General features: G+C 65.8%; 2 protein-coding genes across 3 annotated transcripts; one reads left to right on the top strand and one right to left on the bottom strand.

The window, feature by feature from the left end:
- Nucleotides 1-137: 137 nt before the first annotated feature.
- GOLGA7B (golgin A7 family member B) lies at nucleotides 138-3,982 on the top strand. The gene is made up of 5 exons (XM_074592108.1): nucleotides 138-345; nucleotides 1,495-1,620; nucleotides 2,014-2,166; nucleotides 2,335-2,436; nucleotides 2,564-3,982. Exons 1-5 carry the CDS (start codon nucleotides 334-336, stop codon nucleotides 2,666-2,668), a joined length of 498 nt encoding a protein of 165 aa, XP_074448209.1. The 5' UTR covers nucleotides 138-333; the 3' UTR covers nucleotides 2,669-3,982.
- A 218-nt stretch (nucleotides 3,983-4,200) lies between these two features.
- On the bottom strand, nucleotides 4,201-18,292 carry CRTAC1 (cartilage acidic protein 1). 2 transcript variants are annotated; one of them, XM_074592104.1, is made up of 16 exons: nucleotides 18,173-18,292; nucleotides 13,976-14,172; nucleotides 12,519-12,715; nucleotides 11,450-11,580; nucleotides 10,643-10,799; nucleotides 9,913-10,047; nucleotides 9,465-9,610; nucleotides 9,182-9,318; nucleotides 8,447-8,529; nucleotides 7,840-7,940; nucleotides 7,594-7,762; nucleotides 6,921-7,066; nucleotides 6,745-6,787; nucleotides 6,154-6,297; nucleotides 4,809-4,934; nucleotides 4,201-4,418 (listed from the first exon to the last, which is right to left on the bottom strand). In XM_074592104.1, the coding sequence occupies exons 1-16, from the start codon at nucleotides 18,215-18,217 to the stop codon at nucleotides 4,291-4,293; spliced, it is 2,085 nt and encodes a 694-aa protein (XP_074448205.1). In that variant the 5' UTR covers nucleotides 18,218-18,292; the 3' UTR covers nucleotides 4,201-4,290. The 2 variants fall into 2 exon arrangements, with proteins under 2 accessions (XP_074448205.1, XP_074448206.1); XM_074592105.1 differs by lacking the exons at nucleotides 4,201-4,418; nucleotides 4,809-4,934 and adding an exon at nucleotides 5,253-5,910.
- Between the last annotated feature and the right edge of the window lie 2,373 nt (nucleotides 18,293-20,665).

Raw genomic sequence — 20,665 nt, 5'->3', positions numbered from 1 at the left:
GGTAGCGGCGGTGCTGGCCGGACCCCCAGGACCTAGAGCAGCAGCTCCCCCGCCCTGGTACCGCCGTCCCTAGGGGCTCCGTGCCGGTAGCGGCGGACGCCCATCCCCGCCGCCTCGGGGCGGTCCGCGGCGGGGCCGGGCGGCTGCGCACACGGGGCGGCCGGGCCCGCCCCCGCCGCTCGGAACGGCAGCACCGCGGACAGCGCCGGTGTCCCCGCGCCGCCCGGCACGGCCCCGGTGACAGCGCCGGTGTGTGTCCCCCCCCCGCGACCCCCGGCCCCCGCCGCGCCCCGGCACAGCCCAGCCCGGCCCGGCCCGGGGCCACGCCGCGCCATGGCCACGGAGGTGGGTGCGCGGCGGCACGGCGGGGGCCACCCCGGCAGCGGGCACCTCCCGGAGCTCCCCCCCGGCCCTGCCCTCCGCTCCCGCCGCCACCGGGCGGTTGGGAGAGGGGGGGAATGGGGTCCGCGGGAGGTGCGGGGGGGTGGGGGGGCAGCGTGGGGCTGGGCCCCGCCGTGGGGTGCGCTGGGGGGGGGGTTGTCGGTGTCGGGCTGGGAGGGGTGCTTGGTTTGTGTGCGCACAGAAAGGACGGTGTGTGTGGACTGCCGGGGGGGTAAAGGGGGTGTCCTTGTCGGAGGGCGCAGTGTGGTTCTGGGGTGGGGTGCCCCGGGAGGAGGGGTGCCTGTGGGGCTGGGGATCCCTCTGCCGGGTGCCGCGGGTGGGACCCGGGACAGGGGCAGAGGGTCTGTGGAGCACACAGCTGGGGTGGCCCCATGTCACCCAAGGGGAAGCACAGGGAGGGGTCTGACACCCGCCCTTGGCACAGCCTGGCCCCTGCATCCTCCCATCCTCCTCTCCGGCCCCTGAAGCTGCCCCATGGCCCAGACCCCAGGGGGCTGGTGTGGACCCTCGTACCCCGGGGGGTGCCGGGGCTGGGCTGAGTGCCTGCCGCTGCCGCTGATCCCTTTTGTGCAGCCGCCCCACTGCAGCCTGCCCAGCCGCTGCGCTGCTGCTGCAGACCTGCTGCCGGCGGCCCCGCTGCCGGCGGCCCCCTGCTCCGCTTGCTTCCCTCCTCCTGCCTGGGAGCTGCTGGGGTGACTGCGTGCTGGGGCGCTGCTGAGGACAGAGGGCGGTCCCCTTCCCGGGCTGTGGCTCACCAGGGACACACACCGGAGCATGCTGCACGGGCCAGGCACCTGAGGCAGGGAGAACACACACTCACACACTCGCCCACGCTCCGAGCGGGAGGCTGCTGTGACATCCTCCCCTTGCTGCCATCCTCCTTTCACCCCTGGCCTTGCACCTCCTGCACCAAGCTCTGCTCTTGGCATGACACAGCCCATGCTGGGGGCTCCCTGCCTCGGGGCGTGTGAGCCTGCAGCCCCCATGCCTTGGTGCTGGGGGAATGGTATTGCTCCCGGCGTCCCCAGTTACCAGCAGGGATGCCCATTGCCCCCCGAGTGCAGCCCCCCATCTCACTTCCCTGCTCCCCAGGTGCACAGCCTGCAGGAGCTGCGGCGTAGTGCATCCCTGGCCACCAAGGTCTTCGTGCAGCGGGATTACAGTGAAGGGACCACATGCCAGTTCCAGACAAAATTCCCCGCCGAGCTGGAGAGCCGGGTAGGAAGCCTGGCAGGCCAACAGGGATGGGGGGTGCCCTATGTTGGTGCCCTGTGGGGGGTCAGGGGGGAGAGGGGTCTGAAATCATGGTGCCCCTATAGGGTATTGTATGGCCCTGGGCCAGCTGATGCTGCTGGGTGCACGCCACCACAGCCACCTCGCCCAGTGTGCAAGGGCTGGGGTGCTCCTGGGGACCAGGAGGCTCTGGCGCAGGGCTGCAGGCTCAGCAGGTCTTGGCATGGATGGGCAGTGGGCAGGGGCCAGGGAGCTGAGGCGTCAAGCTGGGAAGGGAGAGAGGGTTAATGGTCCCCAAGACCCCACAGGGAGGAGGACAGGGCAGTGCAGGGGGTCAGCCTCTGCACAGACTCCTCTTCATCCCAGTTTCTGCTCTAGATCGAGCGGCAGCTCTTTGAGGAAACTGTGAAAACCCTTAATGGCTTCTACGCCGAGGCAGAGAAGATCGGGGGCAGCTCGTACCTGGAGGGGTGTCTGGCCTGCGCCACCGCCTATTTCATCTTCCTCTGCATGGAGACGCACTACGAGAAGGTGCTGAGCCCCAGGGGAGGGCTCGGGGATGGGCATAGCTGCAGGCCTGGGGGTGGGCACAGGGATGGCACAGGGACCACGGGGGCTGGAGGCCAGAGATGGCATCAGGGCTGGCAGGGGGGGACATGAGAGCTGGCAGGCCCTGAGTGTTGCTCTGTGTGCTGGCAGGTACTGAAGAAGATCTCCAAGTACATCCAGGAGCAGAATGAGAAGATCTATGCGCCCCGGGGGCTGCTGCTCACCGACCCCTTGGAGCGTGGCATGAGGGTCGTATCCTCTGGGCAGTGGGGTGTTGGGGGGATGACAAGGGTGAGGGGTGGGGGGACACTGCGAGCGGGTGCTGGGCAATTGGATTTGCGGCTGGCACATCCCACCGATGATCCTTAGCAGAGCCCAGATCGAGATCTCCATCTATGAGGACCGGTGCAGCAGTGGCAGCTCCAGCAGCGGCAGCTCCAGCAGCAGCAGCGGCGGCGGGGGCGGCGGGGCGGGGGGTCGGTGACTGGCCGGGAGTCCCTGCAGGGACTCATACTGCCGGGACAGTGGCCTTTCCGAGCTCCGCAGGCTGCACTACCAGAGCACCCGCTTCTGAGCCCAGGGATGGTGGGAGGGGAAGGCCGGGGGCTCCCCAGAGGGGCTGCCCACCCCACCTCTGTTCTGTGCCCCCCGCAGTGGCTCTGCCGCTGCTCAGACCCACTGCGGGCAGGGGCTGGTGCTGGGGTGTCCCATGTGCTTCCCACTGAGCCAAACCAGTGCCAAGGGGCTGCCACAGCCCCCCGGGGCACTCTGCGCTGCTGCCCCTGCCCCAAGCGAAGGAGCTTGCCCTGCCGCGGGCAGCACCCTGCGTGTCATGCATGGGGGAGCAAAGCCCCAGGCAGCTCTAAAGGGGGGGGATACAGGCTTATCCCTTGCTGCACCCCCTCCCTGGGGCGTCCCGCTCTTGGTGCTGCAGGGTGGGCTCAGCCGCCGTGTGCCCACTGCCCAGGGAGCCTGGCAGAGCCCTGGTGATGCTTCATCTGCATGATGGTGCAATGCATTCGCCCTGGCCCTGCCCCCCGCGCTGCCTGTTGCTGCTCCCCAGCCCTGGCCAGACGCCCTCACCCTTCTGGCAGCAGCATCCTCCTGCACTGCCCGCCACACTGGGCACTGGTTTCTGCTCCCTGCCTGACTTGGTGTCACGCTCAGCCGGACACAGAAAGGTCCCCAGCCCCAAGCCCCGTGCCCAGGGCAGGGAAGTACAGCACTGGCCAGGCCCCTGCCCTTGTGCTGTGTGCCCTGGGCTAGTGCATGGCCCAGCATAGTGGAGGCTGAGCTGTGGCATAGGTGAGCCAGGCTCCCTGCCCAGTCCTGGCAGAGCCTGCCCCACACCTGGCTGCCAGCAGCCCCCTGCCTGCTCTGCCCCATGACCTGCTCCCATGCAGGAAGTAGATCCACCAGGACCCTTCCTCTCCTGCTGCTGAACCCTCCCCTGCCCACACATCCTGCATGCTTCTGCCACCAGCACCCCGATTCTCAGCCCCCGAGGAGCACCTGGGCCCAGCTGCAAGGGGTGGGGGTTCATGGGCCAGGGTCAGATGGCGGGAATTGGAGGGTCCCCGTGACATCCAGCACCCTGGGAAGAAGAGCCCCTGCCTGGGTGCAGCGCTGAACCGAGATGGTGTTTCTCTCACAGGGTCCTGGAGGAAGGACCCTGCCCCATGGGACTCCTTTTGGCTCGGCCACAGCGGTGTGTGTGCAGGGTGGCCCTGGCCCCGCCGTTCCTGCTGGGGCCCCCCTGCATGGAGACCTTCCTCAATAAACCCCGCACTTCATCCTCTGTCTCCTGCTCTGTGTCCTCCTGGGTCGAGCGGGGAGATGGTGGTGGGGGCACAGAGCCAGGCTGGGCTGGGGCTGGGCATCCCCCAGCACACCGGGGGGCACGGAGCCCCACAAAGAGGGAGAGCATGGGGGGAAATAAGGGGGAGAGATGAGGCAGTGCATGAGGGGGATGGGGACATCTCTGTGGCCCCGGTGACAGGGACCCACAGGGAAACTAGTGCAGGAAAGGGTTTATTCAGTTGGCATCGGGTGCAACCAGCACAGGGCTGGGGGCGAGCAGGGGGCACCTGGCTGTGCCAGGGCAGGCTAGTTGTGCTGGCAGCGCCCGCCTGCCCCCAGGGAGAAGCCATGGCGGCAGTGGCAGTGGAAGGAGCCGTGGCTGTTGTGGCAGATGTGGTCGCAGGGGCCGGGCTGTGCCTGGCACTCGTCTATGTCTGGAAGAGAAGGGGAGAGGGTCAGAGCTGCGCAAAGGGCACGGTCGTCATGCGGTACGGGCAGGACAGGGGATGGAAGGGACACGGGGCAGGGTGGGGGCAGCTCGTGAAGCTGGGATATGAACGCATCTCCAATGCCTGCACCCACGCAGCTGTGGTCCTGCCACTGCTTGTCCCCGAGGCTGTCAGGTGGCAGATGCCTCCTCACTTCACCAACTCCTGCACAGCCACAGCCCCGCTGTGTTTTGGGTTGGCCGGGACCAGGGCTGTGAGCAAAACAGGGCACCCCAGGAAACAGCATCCCTGCTCCCAGGGCAGCACGGCTGCACCTGGCAGGGGCGGGCAGGTGAGTGCCACTGGCTGACAGCCCCGCTGCCTGCAGGTACTCACCCAGGCACTGGCTGGCAGTGGGATCAAGGGGACGGAAGCCCGGGCGACAATGGCAGGTGTGTGCCCCGGGGGTGTTGGTGCAGAGCTGGCTGCAGTTGTGCAAGCCCTGGGCACACTCGTTGATGTCTGGTGGTGGGGAAGAGAGTGGCATGGGGTTATAACACATGGCAAGAAGGCAGCACAGCCCCAGCCTGCTACACCCCATCCATCCCCCCCAGTGCTGCACATCTGGCTGTGCTCCTGTGGCTGGGACCAGGGATAGGCACGGGCAGAGCTGCATGGGGCCGCTGTGCACCCTCCAACTAGCTCCTGACCCCACGGCATGGGGAGTTGGGGGATGCTGAGGCTGCTCCCCACCCGGCCCCCGCTTCCCCGTGCAGCTCCAGGGCAGGGTTGGCAGAAGCACGGGCACAGCTCTGCCCCACACAGCTCAGCAGGCCAGGCTAATAGACAGGATATAGTTTATTGGGGGAGGACAGGGTTCTCCAGGAGAGGGGTTGGAAGACTGAGCAGGGTCCGACTCCAAACAGTGGGGTCAATACATTAAAAAACAGACCAGGAGGGTCCTTTCCCCGCAGGACTTGGGGGGACCCTCCTCTGCCGGGGCTGGGGGGGGGGTGGTCCCCGTCACCGAGGAAGGGGGGTCCCCACCACCGAGGAGGGGGCAGGCGAAGCACACACGTCGCAGGCCAAACCAGCAGGCACACGGTACGGTATCGAGGCGACGGAGCAAGCGACGGGGTGGGGAGGTGCCAGCGAAGGGGCGCTGCCCCGGGGGCTGCTTTCCCAGACATGGAGCAAGGGGCAAGCCCCCGCCACGGCCGGGCAGCCAGGCTCCGTGCCCGTCCCACCGCCGGCCGCCCCGGCAGGGCACAGCCGGCACTTCCAGGGTGGTTCGACATGGAGAGAGAGAGAAAGAGAAAGAGAGAGACAGGCAGAGACCGGCCGGTCCTTCCGCCAAGGCTGCTCTGGCATGTTACAGGCAGGGGTTAAAGTGCATAGAGGCAAAGGCAGAGTCCAAGGACTAGAGGGAGGAGGGCACCAAGGGGGGGCCCAGGCCAGCTCCCGACGGAGGGGTATCCCCCAAAAAAGGCCACTTGAGCTGCACAGAGAAGGAGCAAGAAAGAAAAAGAGAAAGAAAGAGAGAGAGAGAGAGAGAGAAGGGGAGTCAGTGGGGGCTCAGCAGGAGGCGCAGGATGAACCAGCAGAGCCAGGGCGCAAGGGGCTGGGCAGCTGCGTGGCAGCTTGCGGGATACGGCCAGGCCTTGGGTGGCAGGGGTGCAACAGCATCCCAGGGAGGTGCTTCGGGGCTGCACAGGGTCAGGGCATCCCCGCCGTCACTCACCCACGCAAGCCGTGCCGTCCTCGTTGGGCTCGAAGCCCCGGCTGCAGCGCTTGTTGCTGCGGCACCGGTACCCGCCGTAGGTGTTGATGCAGACGGGTTTGTCCCGGGGACAGACGAAGGGGAACTCGGTGCACTCGTCCATGTCTGCGGGCAGAGAGGCCTTGGTGGGATGCACGGGCTGGGAGCTTGGGGCTGCTGGCCATGGCCCCTCCAGTTTCCCCCGCACATGCCGAATGACCTCCCCCCAGAGGTAGCCATGCACAAGCCATGCCTCTGCTCGGGAGGCTCATGGCATGGCCACTGTCACATCCCCGTTGCCCCTCCATCACTTGTGGCTCTAGCGCAACACCTGTCACATGCCTGCCATGCCTCCCACCCCCAGCAGAGCACTCTACCCCCTCCCCGTGACACCATGGGTCCCCTCCGGAGCCGTGCCACTGCCCCCAGTCCCACACCCTGTGCCGGGCAGGCAGTTGTACCCTGCACTGAGCGAGGTAGCAGCCCTGCCTGCACACCCAGCCTCCTCCCTGGCTGCTGCCCCCAGCTGCGCCCATGGGGACGTGCCACAGCATCCAAGGTGCAGGCACTCACCTACACAGCGTCCGTTCTCGTGCTGGGAGAATCCCTGCCCGCACTGCATTTGGGGAGAAGCAGAGACCGCCGGGATGGGGAAGAATCAGCCCTGGGCAGCCATCGAGCCAGCAGAGCCCAGCCCCTCATTCCTGCCCCCCAAAGCCTCCTGCCCTGTGCCCCCACCTGTCCCTCACCTCCAGCGGGGCAGGCATGAGTGGCTCCTCCACATCCAGAGGGTAGGGGACCTCCAGGACAGAGTTAGTCTCACTGCTGGCCACAGCTCGCACCACGACGCGGCCATCCGGCCAGGTCACCTCCAGGCTGCTGGCTTCGTCGTGCCCTGCAGGCGGGCAGCCTGTCAGAGGGGGGGTCTCCGGGGCGGGCAGGGGCTGAAAGGAGGTGGGGGGGTGGTAGGGATGGAGGGGCAAAGCCTCCCCTTGCTCCCTGATCCGGGACGCAGGTGCCCGTGGTGACAGCCCATGCACAGGGATGCAGCCCAAGGGGTGCATGTGGGAACGATGGGCTGCCCTGCCAGCCATCAGGGACACCCCTGTGGGCTTGGCCGCTGGCCACGCTGAGCCATGGACGGTTAATGGGCAGGGGAAGCCCCAGTGCCTGGGCAAAGCAGCAGGCAGGGTGTGGGGAAGGAGTAGGTGCCCCTTGCAGCAGGGCTGCTGTGGCTGGGCACCCTGCCTGCAGCTTCCCCTGGAGCCCACCACGCCCAGGGCGATGGGCATGGATGACTACCATCAGGTGGCCACCAAGGTGACAGAGGTGGCTCCTGGTTGGTAGGGGGTGCAGGGCTCAAGAGCCCATCAAGTGGGGTGCTGGGGATGGCTGGGGGTGGAGGTAGCCCCCTTGGCTCACCCAGTCCGAAGTGCGCCACGGGCTCCATCTCGCAGAGGTACCCTGATCCACCATCGATGATGCGCAGGTGGGCCCCGCTGCGCCGCGTGAACAGCACCACCTTGGCCCCCCGAGCAAAGGCCCCGAAACGGGTGCGGGGGATGACACGCAGCCAGTTGTTGCTGGTGCCCTGGGAGGGAGCAGGGATACTGAGCCCGGAGAGGCAGAAGGAATGGGGACAACGTGAGGATCCTCTGCTTGACTCACCTGAGTGCCCTTGAAGATGGAGATTGGCTGTGCCATGGACTCGCCATGGGACAGGATCAGGTCCAGCATCCCATCACCGTCGAAATCCGTCACTGCACCCCCTGCAAGGACAGGATCAGGTCATGTCTGGGGTCTGGCCCCATGTCTTTAAGCAGTAGACCCTGCTGCCAGTGCTGGCAGCAGCACTCACAGTGATGCGGGGGCAGTAGGGATGATGGAGTGACCCCAGTGGAGGCAGATGGGTGACACCCTGCAATCAGGTGGGTCAGCTCCCCCGGCAGTGGGGGAACAGGGGCAGGCAGTGCCTGGGGGGCTGTGGGACACAGGAGGCTGCCTGGTCCACTCCCAAACACAGAGGCTAGCTTTGAACAGTGGAAGAAGCTCCCCAAGACCAAACCCTGGAAACAAGAGATGGCACCCTGAGCTGGGTACAGGTGGAGAGAGAAACCACAGGGACACTGCTGGGTCATGGGGGCTCCAGTGAGCTGGTGGTGAGCAGGCAGGTGACCAAGCTGGGCATGTGGCATCCCCAGGCACAGAGCGTGCCAGGTGGTGCTGTGGTACACCCCCGGCACAGGCTGCCCCTGCCAGGAGTGAGGGGACTCACCCGTGCCCCGACCCTCTGGCTCCAGCGCATCCCCTGGATTCAGCTCTTCCACAATGGGGTCCGAGTGCTCCCTGCGGATGAGCCTGCGGAGCACAGACAGGATGTTAGTGTCAGCCCTTGCGGCCCCCGGCAGCTCCCTGTCCCCCTTGAGCAGCTTTGCAGAGAGGTTACAGCCTGGTGGTGATGCTGGTGGCTTTGCAGGGTGGATAGGGGACGGGACTGGCCCCTGCCTGTTGGCACCTCACATCCCTGCTCCATGGAGGGGTGACAGGGATGTTGTGAGAGCCTGGCTCTTGTGGGACTGAACTGTGGAGCAGCACTGCCATCTCCAAACACTGCCGCAACCCTCTGGGACTGGATACCCTCCCCCCAGGTCCTCCCCACCACACCACTACCCCCCACCCACCCACAGGTGCCAGCACCAGGCGGGGACAACCAACTCCCACCACCCTGCATGGCGGGTGAGGAGGTGTCACGCAGCGGTAATGAGGAATTGACCCCCACGATCAACAGGAGCCACAAACAAGCTTCCACACGGCTGCTAATCAGCGGTGCTGGGGACCCCGGGGGCTGCTGCAGGCACGATCGCAGTGGCTGGTAATGATGCTGGGAAGGGCTCAGTCACGGTGCCTTTATTAGCCGAGCCCCAGCAGTGGCACTGCTGGAGAGGAGCCCTGTGAGCCTGGCTGTGCCGCAAGAGCTGCTCGGCCCCCCTGATACCCGCTGTGCTCCTACCGGAAGAGGCGGTTGGCGGAGGAGCCGCGGTAGGCGATGTTATTGAAGAAAACCTCCAGCTCTTGGTCGTTGTCGAAGTCGGCTGCGATGACGGTGCGGACGGGGGACGGCATGGAGAACTTGGGGGTGGCGATGTCCTGCGCAAGGGATGGGCACAGGGTGACAACTGGTACGGGGAGCGGGACACCGGGCTTCACCCACATTTGCTTCACAGGGTGCTTCACAGCACCCTGATGGTCGTCCACAGAGCCAGCAGTGGGGGGGTCCCGTTCCCAGCCCTCACCCGGAATCGGACGCGCCCAGGGGCCCCGCTCTGCAGGTAGAGGCGGTGCGGCCCATTCCAGTTGCCGTAGACGATGTCGACCCGGCCGTCACGGTTGAAGTCAGCCAGCGCCACGCCACGTCCGTGCTGGTAGGGGTCATCCAGCCCTGGGGAGCCGCAAGGGAACGGGGGGAGACGGGACCCCCTCCCTGCCTCCATCTCCCTGGGATGCCTCCCAGGATATGCCCCGTGGTCCCCCCGGCAGGTCCTCCCCACACAGGGCTGCATCCCTGCCCTGATGAGTGCCCTGGTGCACCTCAGCAACCCCCAGCAGTCAGTGGGGCTCTGTGCCCCCAGGGCTGTCCCTCCACCCTCTGCTCAGCCCGCCCAGGCAGGCAGGGGCAGGCAGAGCCAGCCCTGCCCTGGACACCCTGACACCTGGGTCCTCCCCCCTGCTCCCCCTACTCACCCACGGCAGCTGCGACGTCCCGGTATGTCCCGTCCCCCCGGTTGTGGAAGAGGAAATTGGGGCTGTTCTCGTTACCGCAGAATATGTCGGAGGCGCTGTCGCTCAGGATGGGGCCCACGGCCACCCCACGGCCCCCTGGGGACAGCAGCCCTGGGGTGAGGGGGCAGCTGGCACCCTGCCCCGGGGTGGGGGTGGGGGGGTGTTCATGCCCCCCCCATGCCCACCCGGTGCTCCTGGGACCCCCGGCATGCCTCCCTCACCCACCTCCCTCCCTCAGTCCCTCTCATCAGTAGCTAATTGGGCCTGGCAGCCGCTTGTGTCACTTCCAACTCTAATCACTGCCATCGCCATGGTGACAATACTCCTAATTAGTGACAATTTACTGCTGGGGAGACTGGGCATGGCGGCAGTCCCCACAGTGGTGGGGCAGCATGGGGCGCAGGCTGGCATGTTCCCTGCTGCCCTGCCTTTGTGTCCACGTCCCCCTGCCATGCCGCCAGCCCTGCAGATGTTGTGGGTTCCGGAGGGATCAGCCAGGGTGATGGTGGGTACAGGGGTCCTGGGCAAGCATCTCGTGGCCCTGGTCCCTTCCACGGGCCGTGGGTCTGCCACTAGATGGGGCAGTCCGGCAGCCTAAAGCGTGGCATGGGCCACTGCCTGGAATGGGGTCCCACACTCGCCATGCCCAGCGGTGCCCCGTCCCCTCCGTGGGGCCACAGCAGCCGGGTACCTGTGTACTTGTTGACACCAGCCTGGGCAGCCACGTCCACCAGCACCACGACGCCGCGGGCAGGGTCGCTGGCAGCCACGTCCATCTCGATCAGGGCGTGGGGGCCCACGTTGCCGCTGGCGTAGTTGGCGATGTAGATGGAGTACCTGCCGGAGCCCTGCGGCCGGCGGCACCTCCTCAGCACCCACCCACCCAAAACCCGACTCCATGGGGACCACGGGATCCCTGCCGTGGGGCTGGATGCTCTCATGGCTCCATGGGACCAGGCACTGCTACCACGTGCTGAGCAAGAGCTCTGCAAAGCCCATGGTGAAAAGCACCCTGGGAGTGGTGTCCTGGGGATGTGCCTCTGTGGTCCCCAGGCTCAGGGTGCTGGCACAGAGCATCCTGCCCACCCCCCCTCCCAGCATCCCCAGTGTGCCAGGTCCACCACATCCCCACCACCCCCCTTGTCCCATGCAGCAGCTGGACCCTGATTTAGTGATAATCGTTTGGAAACAAACCACTGGGGGAGGAGGAAGAAGAAAGAGCAGGTGACAGGAACATAAATCACCTCGACAGGCACGTTTATCAGCTGGCGGCAACCGTGTGGACAGGCGCCCGCAGTCCCCACAGCCGGGGGGGCTCCCAGCCCTGACAGCCAGGGGCTGCTGGGAAGCACCCCCCAGCCCCAGCAGGGAGTGGGATGGGGCTGGTGCCCAGGGGAGGGGAAAGGTCCCTGGGGCCCCACAGGGGAGGATTGGAGGGGCATGGAGGGGTGGGAAAGGAGCAGGGATGCCCCCGGCACACCATGCCCTGCCTGCTCACCGTCCGGTCCACGCAGGCGACGGAGCGCCCGGCAAAGCGGCTGGCCACATCCCGGTTCACCTCGTCGCTCAGGAGGTCCTCCCAGCGCCCGTTGCGGAGCTTGAAGAGCTTGTCCGTGTAGGTGGCCATGCCTGGGGGGGGGGGAGGCGGGGCACAGGTCAGGGGGCTGCAGCATCCCGCCTTGTCCCAAGGAGAGTGCCCTGTGGCAAGGGGAGGCTGTGGAAGGGGTACCCTTTTCCCAGAGCATCCCAGACCCCTGCTCTGTCCCCCACAGCCCCCAGCAGTGCCACGGGGCCAAGCTGCCGCTGCAAGAGCCCCTGTGACCCTTAAGAGCCACCAGGAGACATGCAGAAGAATCAACTCATTAAGGTAAAATGTGTCCCAATGGGGCACAGCCCCGTAGATCATCCCCAGGAAGGTAAAAAATCGATGCGGTGCCAGGCACAGGCAGCGAGCCGCGCTGCCCGTGACAGCGCCGATGGCAGCGCCTGATTTAGGGACAGGTGTGCTGGCGGTCACCGCCGGCCCGGGTAATTAGGAGTGTCAGGAAGACAGATCCACCGTGTGGAGGTCAGGGCGGTGGGACAGGGACACAGAGCTGGGCTGGAACACTGACCCAGGGAGCTCCAGGGATGCCCGGTGCCGGCCTGGGGCATGCGGGTCTCCTCCCCATGACAGACATCCCAGGAACTGGGACAGCACCGGCAGGGCAGGATTAGACCTGGCTTGGTCCAGCGGGCACAGAGGAATCATGGCACGGAGGGACAGAGCTGCCTCAGGGCGGGATTTACAGCACAGGGTCCCTGTGGCAGGGCAGCCCTGGGGGTGCCGGGGAAGTTGCCGTCCCAGTTGGGGTGCCGCGGGGAAGGCGATGGGCAGCTGGAAGTGCTGACTCGGCGGCTGGCTGGGCTCAGCGTCCCGCCTGCGCTGCCATCAATCAATGGAGCCACTCAACTGAGAAATTAACTCCAGCCCGCACACATCCCTCACGCGCCGAAGGTCGCAGGCGGCCGTGCCGGGAGCTCCCCCTGCACCCGGGCCTCGGGGCACGGCCGCCGGCGGGGCTCACCGGAGAAGGCGTTGTTGGTGTTGAGGAAGTAGACCTCCTCGCGGCCATCCCCGTCGATGTCGCAGGCTGTCACGCCGATGGCGTTGCCCTGCCGGTCCCGCAGCGCGTAGTACGGGGAGCCCCGCTCGTCCTCCGCCAAGTTCACCAGCCGTCCCCGTGCCTTGTCATACTTGAGCACCAGGTTGGGGCCATTGTACCTGTGGGTGCGAGCAGGGGTGATGGCTCCTCAAGGCTTGGGGACAGGATGAAAGCCCCCATGCCTGGGGGGACACTGGGTGCGACATCAGGTTTTCCCCATAATGGGCACAGCAGGGACCTGTGTGGTCCCTGGAGGTCAGGGACCCTGGGCTGCCCTCAGCACCCGAACTTGGGGCTGGCTCCTGGCTGCCAGTGGGGAGGGCTCAGCCTGGACCTGTTCCAGCCCATGTCGGGCATTCCATGTCTACCTGGCCTGGGTACCACAGGGCAGTGCCAAGTAGGTGGCCAGCAGGGCAGGATGGGGCACAGGTTCCTGCTTGCAGCTCTTTCCCAGGGCAGGGAAACCGGCACACAAGGCAAATCCTCTCGGCACGCTGCTCCCCACAGGCTCCCCGCCTGCTCCTGCCCCGTGCACCAGTAAACAAGTTATACAACGGGCACCGTGGCCGCTTACAAAACCCCAGCTGGCTGCTTGGCTCAGCTCGGCTGGGAGTGGTGGCCTGGGCCCCTCAGGGGGTCCCTGGTGGTCCCGTGGCTTGGTCCCCCAGGCTGATGCTCAGAGCGGTGGCAGGGCTGGACTCTGCCTGCCACCATGGTGCCCTGGCTCCTGCAGCCCCCCCAGCTGGGTTCTGTGGGGGTGAGGGGTCCCCTCCAGGTGAGCACACCCACGTGTGCAAGCCTCCCTTGGGGGTGAACGCGGCAGTGCGTACACAGACACACTGTGCTGGCAGCCCACAGCTGTGCCAGCACACACACACAGAGGCTGTGCCATTGTCCCCACTGTCCCCAGCCAGGGCTGGACCTGCTGGCAGCAGCTGCTCCATGTCCAGCCCGGCTCGGGCGCTGGCAGTGCACGGCTCCCTGCCTCCTGCCTGCCCTTCCGAGCCATCACTCCAATAAAGGGCTATAAAAAACCTCCAGCCAATTAACCGAATCTCCGGAGAGCGCTGAGTCCTGTCAGCGGAGCCGAGCCGGCTTGGGGACACACTGGCTTTGCACTGCAGGGTGGACCCTGGCCACTGGGCAGCTGCCACCGCCCCGCAGAGGGGGGACCTGGCCCCGGGATGGGGGCACCCACGTGGCCCCACGCAGGCGCCCGGCTGGCATCAACACCCTATGCGGGTGTATGCAGACCCCCAGCCCACCACCTTTGTGCACACCCCCTCAGCCAGCCACATGCGCGTGGAGGAATGAAGAGCTCCAGGCCCTGCAGGGCCACCAGGTCCCGCCGTCACCCAGGCACTGGGTACACCACTCACCCCGCCACCACGATCTCGAAGTCACCGTCGGCATCCAGGTCGGTGACAGCCACGCCGTAGTTGAGCTGTGTGGGGTTGCTGTCATAGTCAGGTGGGAGGAGGCGGTGGGTGACGGCCATGAACATGGGCTCGCTGCGCTGGGAGCCCTCGCTGAGCCAGGCCAGGGACAGCAGGCACAGCGCCAGCATCCTGGGCACCTGGGAGAGACCTGCATCCAGTCAGCTCCAGGAGGGGACCCTGGTCCACGGTGCCCGAGCATCCCCACCGCCCTTGCACAGGAGATGCTCTCTTTCCACCCTTTGCCACCCATCCCAGCTTGTGCCACCCCACCATCCCCCAGACACTTGGGTGCTGTCACAGCTCTGGCACCCCCACGCATGGACCCTCCCAGCTGCAGCTCACCCTCAGGGCTTCCTTGGGACAGGACCGTACCCCAGCGAGCTAGGAGCCAAGGCTGAGCAGGAGCAGGGCTGTGGGAGCCCATCCCATGGGAGGGACCCAGGAGGCGGCAGGAGGGCTGTGGGGTGCTGACGAAGCTGGGCTCAGCCCCAGCTCGCCCTGCCCCAAGGGGCTGCCAGCACCCAGGCTCCTGGCAAGTCATGATGCCAATCCCTGCTCCCTTGGCAGGGTCAGAGGAAGCAGGTGGTCACCTGGCTGGGGAGCTTATCCCTCCCGAGCTGGAGAAGGCCATGGAGAGGACATGGGGATACTCTGCCAGGTGACTCCTGCATGCCTCAGTTTCTCCACTCTGCTGGCACTGGCTCTCCCGGGAGCTCTGCAGGGTGAGCTCCTCCCAAGCCAGCTGGGGAAGGTGTCTGCACAGGGACATGGTCATGGGAAGGAGATGCTGGGAGGAACAGGAGACTGGGAGAAGAGGCTCAATTAACCTGGACTGCGGAGGATGGTGCCTGCCAGCACTGCTGGCAAGGCTGCGGAGATTTTGGAGCTGGCTCTGACCTGGCTGTAACACGGGTGACGAGCAAGGTGGCACTTAGGCCGGCCAGCCCTTGCCATAGGCCAGGCGGTCCCCTCCAGAGGGGGAAAGTCCAGCACTGAGCTGTGAGTCCCTGGGCTGTGGGCACGACCCCACGTGCCAGTGCTCCTGCTGGGAGCAAGAGCATCCTGTCCCACTCTCGCAGCCTGGAGGGATGGCTGGGGCACCCGGCCACCAAGGCAGGGGTTACTGCTCCATGTGGCCATGCCATCCCCCTGGGAAGGGCTGCCCCTGCTTCCTGGGGAGCCAGGAACAGCCCCCAGCACCGTCATGGGGATAGGGGAGAATGGCCCCGCTGCCAGCTGGTCCCCATGCTGTGGATCCTGCCAGCGAGCAAAGGAAGCTGTGGCAGCTGTGTGGTGCCACACATGCCTAGCTTGGAGAAGGGAAGCGGTCTGATGGTTTAGATCCTGGCAGATCCACTGGGCTGCGGGAGCAGCCTGCTGTGCCTCCCCTGGGGATGGGAATGGTCCCAAGGGTCTTTGGGGGGCCAAAGATTCCCCTGCCACAAGCAAATAGCTTTCTTGCCCACCTGGCTGAGCAGGAAGGGACTGTCCTCCAGCTGCAAAGGAGACCTTGAATCCCACTGCTCAGCATACCCAGAGCCCTGCCTCCCACTGCCCAGGCCCTGCTCCCCTTCCCTCTCCAATCCCATCTGCTCCTCAGGTGCGGCTGCAAGTGTGGATTTGTGTGTGTCCAACACTACTCTGTGCGGCTCCCGTCCCCTCCCTAGCATGACCCGCATCCTCCCACAGACCCAGGCACAGCCAGACCCCCTCTGGCACCGTGCTCTCCACCACTCAGGCGGGCTCGAAGCACTGTGCCTGTCACCCTGCCATCCTGTCTAGAGCAGCTCTCCAGGGGCAGGAACTTGGGTCTTTCCCTGGTGCAGGTGCCCGATGCAAGCCACATGTGATGGTGAATGGGGTTTCATTGGGTTGCACAGAGATGGGACAGTCCCTGGGTGTCACTCTGCATTGCCAGGCAGTGAGGGAGGGAGACCCTTTTCCACAGCCCCACACTGGGCTCACTGAAGTAAGCGTGGGGGAGAGCCACCCACATGTGGACGTATGGGTGCAGGGCTACAACGTGAGGCCCAGCCGATGCAGAGTGGTGCCCCCTCACCCCTGGCCACAGCCAGGCGATGGGTGGCTGGCCCCAGGCCACCAGCAGGACTGTTCTTACTCTGCCTTCCTTCCATCTCCTGCTCCCCGCAGCTTGGCCCGTTCCCCAGGTACCCCCCCACCCCATCCAGCTGCAGCCAAAATCCCTCCAGGCTGGATGGAGCCTTTCCAGGAGGAAACAATGTTCCTGATTGGAGACAAAAGGCTTTTCCCAGCGGATCCGGTGCTTGGTGCCATGGGGAAGGGATGCACGGCCCAGAGCCAGGCTGTTTTGGGAGGCGGGAGGGAGGCTCAGGCTCTGCATGACGGATGGGAAAGGCCTTGTGGTTCCCAGCATGCTGCTGATAGCACCAAGGCCCCAGCGTGAAGCTCCACCTGAGGTTTGAGGCTGCGGGGTCCTGTTTGTACGCAGGGCAGAGCTCAGCCTCTCTTGTCCAAGCAGAGCCACGTCCTGGCTTGTGTCGTAGCATCTGGTGGCAAGGTCACCCCAGGAACTGCGGTCACCCCAGGGTGCTCAGTGCGGATAAGCTGGTGACATGAAGCCAAGGGGCCAGGCAGGGGTAGAGTCAGCAGAAGGATGGGAACAAGGCAGGGTGTGCGATGGGCACCTGTGCAGGGTGCAGCCAGGCAGCGCAGGGACAACGTGCTGGCCCCATGGCAGGGATACAGCTTGTAGGGCTCATCTGTCCCTGTGCATGGCTGCAGCTGGCAATGCCCTGTGGGGAGGATGGGTTGGGACTGGGAAGCGAGCCATGGGGCAGGCAGTGCCCCAGACCCCTCATGGCAGGTGGGGAAATACTGTCCCCAGAGCTTCTTATGCACCCACATGCGCATCCCCAGCCCTTGGCCCACATCATGTGGAGGGTGGGAGCTGGCTGTCTGTGCAGCCACCCCATCCCGCATGCCACCGTGACATCGCCGCCCACCACACTACGCACCCCAGTGATGTCATGCTCCACCACTGCAGTGACATCCCATCCCAGGCCGCAGCCACCTCCATTACTGGAGCTGGCTATAACATCACATTGACATTGTGCGGCAGGGGCCTCATGACACCCCAAAAAGCACCCCAGAGCAGTGACAACAAGGTGACATCACAGCAGCCCATGACATCATGCTGCATGTGCCCCAGTAACATCATATTCCTGTTCCTGCCATTCCCAGGCTGCCACAGCTGTACCCGCCAGGGCAGAGGACAGGGAGTAGATGTCCCGCAGACGCTGCCGCCCCTCTCCCACAGCAGCTGTGCTGCCCAGGGGTGCCAGCAGTGTCCCCTCCACAGCACCTCAGCCCCAAGCAGCCCAGCCCCTGCAGTGCCTCTGCTCCAGTCAGAGCCCATAGCCCTGGACCTGCTGCCCCGGCTGCTCCGCGCTGCCGTGGGCTCAGCACTGCTCCCTCCCACACCCCTCTCGCAGACCCTGGCCTATGCATGCATCCCATCGCAGATGCTTCCGACGGGCACAAAGCCCCCAGCTGCTGGCTGTCCCATCCCTCTCCCCTCCCAGGCAGGACTCCTCAGCACCGGTCCTGGCACGCTGGGGCTCAGCCAGCAGCAGCTAATGCAGTGTGGAGACGAGCAGTCACCTTAGCCTCTGAGCTCAGCCCAAAGGGACACCAGGTCCTTGGGGGTCTCAGCTGCAGCCACCTGCTCCCAGACCCACCAGCCCACAACCAGCCCCTTCCCACACAGGCACACACACGGATGGACTCCTCTATCTGCAGCCCCCGGCCCCTCTGTGGGCTCAGCCACGACCAAGCACAAATGTCCCTAGAAAGAGGAGCTGCCTGTTCTCCCTCTCTGTCCCTTGCTTCTTGCCACCCTGATGCCTCTCCCCCACTTCCAGCCCACACCCCCCATCACCGCTCCATCCTCCCGAGCCCCGTCCCCCCCAGCCCATCATCCCCTTTCCTCCCGCCTTGTCACCCCGCATACCCCTCCACGCTGCGGGGACAGCCCCGCTCCGCCCGCCACCAACTTCTTTCCGGGCCGGTGACCGTGCCGGAGTTGACAGCCACCCCCTCCCCGCCCGGGAATCCCCGGGAAAACTTCACGGAGCAGCAAACCACCCCCTTACTCACGGGCCAGGGGGGCTGCCCGGCGCCCCCGCGGCGGCGGGAGCGCATCCCGCAGCGCCCGCCTTGCCGCCCGCCTTGCCGCCCGCCGCACCGCCCGGCTCCGGTTCCGCCGCTCCCCCGGCTTCCGACGGGGCTGGCCCGGTCGAACGGCGCCTTATGTAGGGGCGGGCGGCGGCGGCAGCGCCAATGAGCGGGGTGAGGGGGGCCGCTGCCAATGGAGAGCGCGGAGGTGGGGCTGCGCCGCGCTGATTTACTGTCCCCATCGCAGGGATGCTGCGGGGGGGGAGGAACCGCTGGGGAGCATCGCCCCGGGCACTGAGCCCGCCGGGGCTGGAAGTGGGGGGGGGGGCTCCGGGACGAGCGGAGCATCGCTTCCCGGGCAGCCGGAGCCGCGGCGAGGGAGCTCCTGGCCGCGGGGGGCTCCCGGCTCGTAGGAGAGGAGCTGCACCCCGCGGTCACCCCGTGGATGCTGGGGCGGGGCGTGGGGCGGGGAGGTGGCACTGGGGGCACGGCTCCCCACCTTCTGCAAGGGCAGCTTGGGCGATGGGGTGAGCAGGGCTAGGGACCTGCCCCGGCCTCGGTGCAGCGGGGGTTTGCCCCACAGAGCAATGCAACTGTGGGCACGGGAGGGGGAAAGGGAGCGCAGCTGGGCAGCCCCTGTAGTGCAACACCCAGCCGCACCCCGAGGGCTCAGCACCCTCCCTCTGCCGTCACTCTGCAGGTCACCCACCTCTCTGCTGCCACCCTCCCTCTTCAGGGACCCCAGGAGTAGCTCTGCCCTGGCAGCCAGTCCAAACTGACAGAAAGGCCTCATCTCAGGCCAGGCAAGGCACAGATTTGCCCAAAATCCTGAAGCCAGTGGATGTGTCCAGGCAGGATCACACTTAGTCTGCAAGTCTGCCTTCCCTGACATGCCTTTCTCCTGCGTGGCCGCTGTGGGGCTGGTCACAGAGCTCTCCATGTGTCTCTGGATGCAGAAAGTGGCTGTGGCAGAGACTGGGACAGCACTGGCAGGGCATAAGGCTACCAGGTCACCTCAGCAGAGCACGTTTGCAGGTGCCCCAGCACAGAGCCTGGGGCTGTGGTCACCAGGAGAGACAGTGAGACACCAGGAGAGACATGCTGGGAGACAGCAGGAGCCCACGCCATTTGGGCTGCTTCAAGTGGCTAATCACCTGCCCTGCTAAAACCCTTATTTCTCATTCGAACGTGTCTGGCTACAGCTTCTGCCTGTTGCTCCCGCTTCTTCTCTCCTTGCTGGATTCAAGAGCTCTCCAGTTCCAGTGATTGTCTCCGACGACGGTGCTTCCATGCGACCATCAAGTACCCTTTGATTTCATTTCCGATGACCCGCTCTCGCAGGGTGCCTGTCTGAGCACTGGGCTTGCTGCGCAGCTGCATGCTGCAGGGTCCCCACGGCCAGTGTGACAGTGTCTGGGCACAGGGAACCCGCTGTGGGGCACTGCTGTGGGGCAGAAACCGCCTCTGCTCTCTATGTTCACTGTGGGGCGACTGGGATGCCCACTAGGGCTGGGCTGGGCGTGAGCGTCACACATGTGCAATGCTGCGCTCCTGTGCCTGCCCGTTGGTGTCCCACAGCCCGGGTGCCCGGCTGCAGCCTCGCACATGCATGTGCGCTCAGGGCAAGCACCCGCTCTGCTGAGTCGTTAGCTCATCCCAGATTTAGTAACCACCTGGGTAATTATTAGCACAAACTCTGCCAGCCGCCTCCCAACACTCTCCCTGTGACTGGCAGGTACAGAACACAGGCGCCGGCAGGAAGCCAGCTCGAGCATGCCGAGACTGCGAATGGTGCTGGGCACTCTGGCTCCCTGGGGCCGCGAACCCGACCTGCCAGCACACCGGGGCCCGGCCCTGGACGCGTGTGCACCCACCGGCACCCACGCACCCGTACAGTGCGCGCATAGGTGTGCACGCATGGTGTGCACAGCTGGACAAGCAGCGTGGTGCGCACACACGCAGCTCTGCAGGTGCCCACGCCGTGTCAGCGGGGATGTGCTCACACCGGGACACCCCGTGGGCACACGCGCGCTGCGTGCATGCGGGGCACACGTGCTGGGAGGGCCTTGCACGCTCCAGTCCCCATCCCACGCTGCTGGCACCCAGCGGGGTGATTTTCCACTTGTGGGGCTGCAAGGTGCTACCCAATACATCCTATTAGAGCCCCCCAGTGCCCTTCCCATGGATGCTGCCACCCCATCAGGCTGGGACGTTTCTCTGGGGGACAAGAGCAGCCAGCAGGTACATCAGGATCACAACTGCCGTGACTGTAATCCACAGCCCTGCATCAGTCCCTGTGCCCTGTGCCGGCCCAACCTGGCCCAGCCACCTCCATCCTACCCCTCTGCTCACACAGTGGAGCAGGGACCCCCGTGCGGGACACGGGTCTCTGCGAGGAGCTGCGGAGGGGAGCGCAGAGCATCAGTGAAAGGATCTGGGACCTATGTGGGGATGTTCGCGAGGCGGTGAGGCAGG

This window comes from Larus michahellis, chromosome 6, assembly GCF_964199755.1.
Source record: "Larus michahellis chromosome 6, bLarMic1.1, whole genome shotgun sequence".
Lineage (NCBI taxonomy): Eukaryota > Metazoa > Chordata > Aves > Charadriiformes > Laridae > Larus > Larus michahellis.
The sequence above is the reverse complement of the archived record's forward strand: the minus strand, read 5'-3'. Positions and strand labels throughout refer to the sequence as shown.

Excerpts from the sequence above, each read along its gene's own strand:
- CRTAC1 (XM_074592104.1), bottom strand. The coding sequence starts at position 18,217 with ATGCGCTCCCGCCGCCGCGGGGGCGCCGGGCAGCCCCCCTGGCCC. Across the intron at positions 11,581-12,518 it reads CACCAACAACGCCTTCTCCG|GCATGGCCACCTACACGGAC; the intron begins GTGAGCCCCGCC and ends CCCCCCCCCCAG. Across the intron at positions 10,048-10,642 it reads TGGTGTCAACAAGTACACAG|GGGGCCGTGGGGTGGCCGTG; the intron begins GTACCCGGCTGC and ends TGCTGTCCCCAG.
- GOLGA7B (XM_074592108.1), top strand. Across the intron at positions 2,167-2,334 it reads TGGAGACGCACTACGAGAAG|GTACTGAAGAAGATCTCCAA; the intron begins GTGCTGAGCCCC and ends GTGTGCTGGCAG. Across the intron at positions 2,437-2,563 it reads TGGAGCGTGGCATGAGGGTC|ATCGAGATCTCCATCTATGA; the intron begins GTATCCTCTGGG and ends AGCAGAGCCCAG.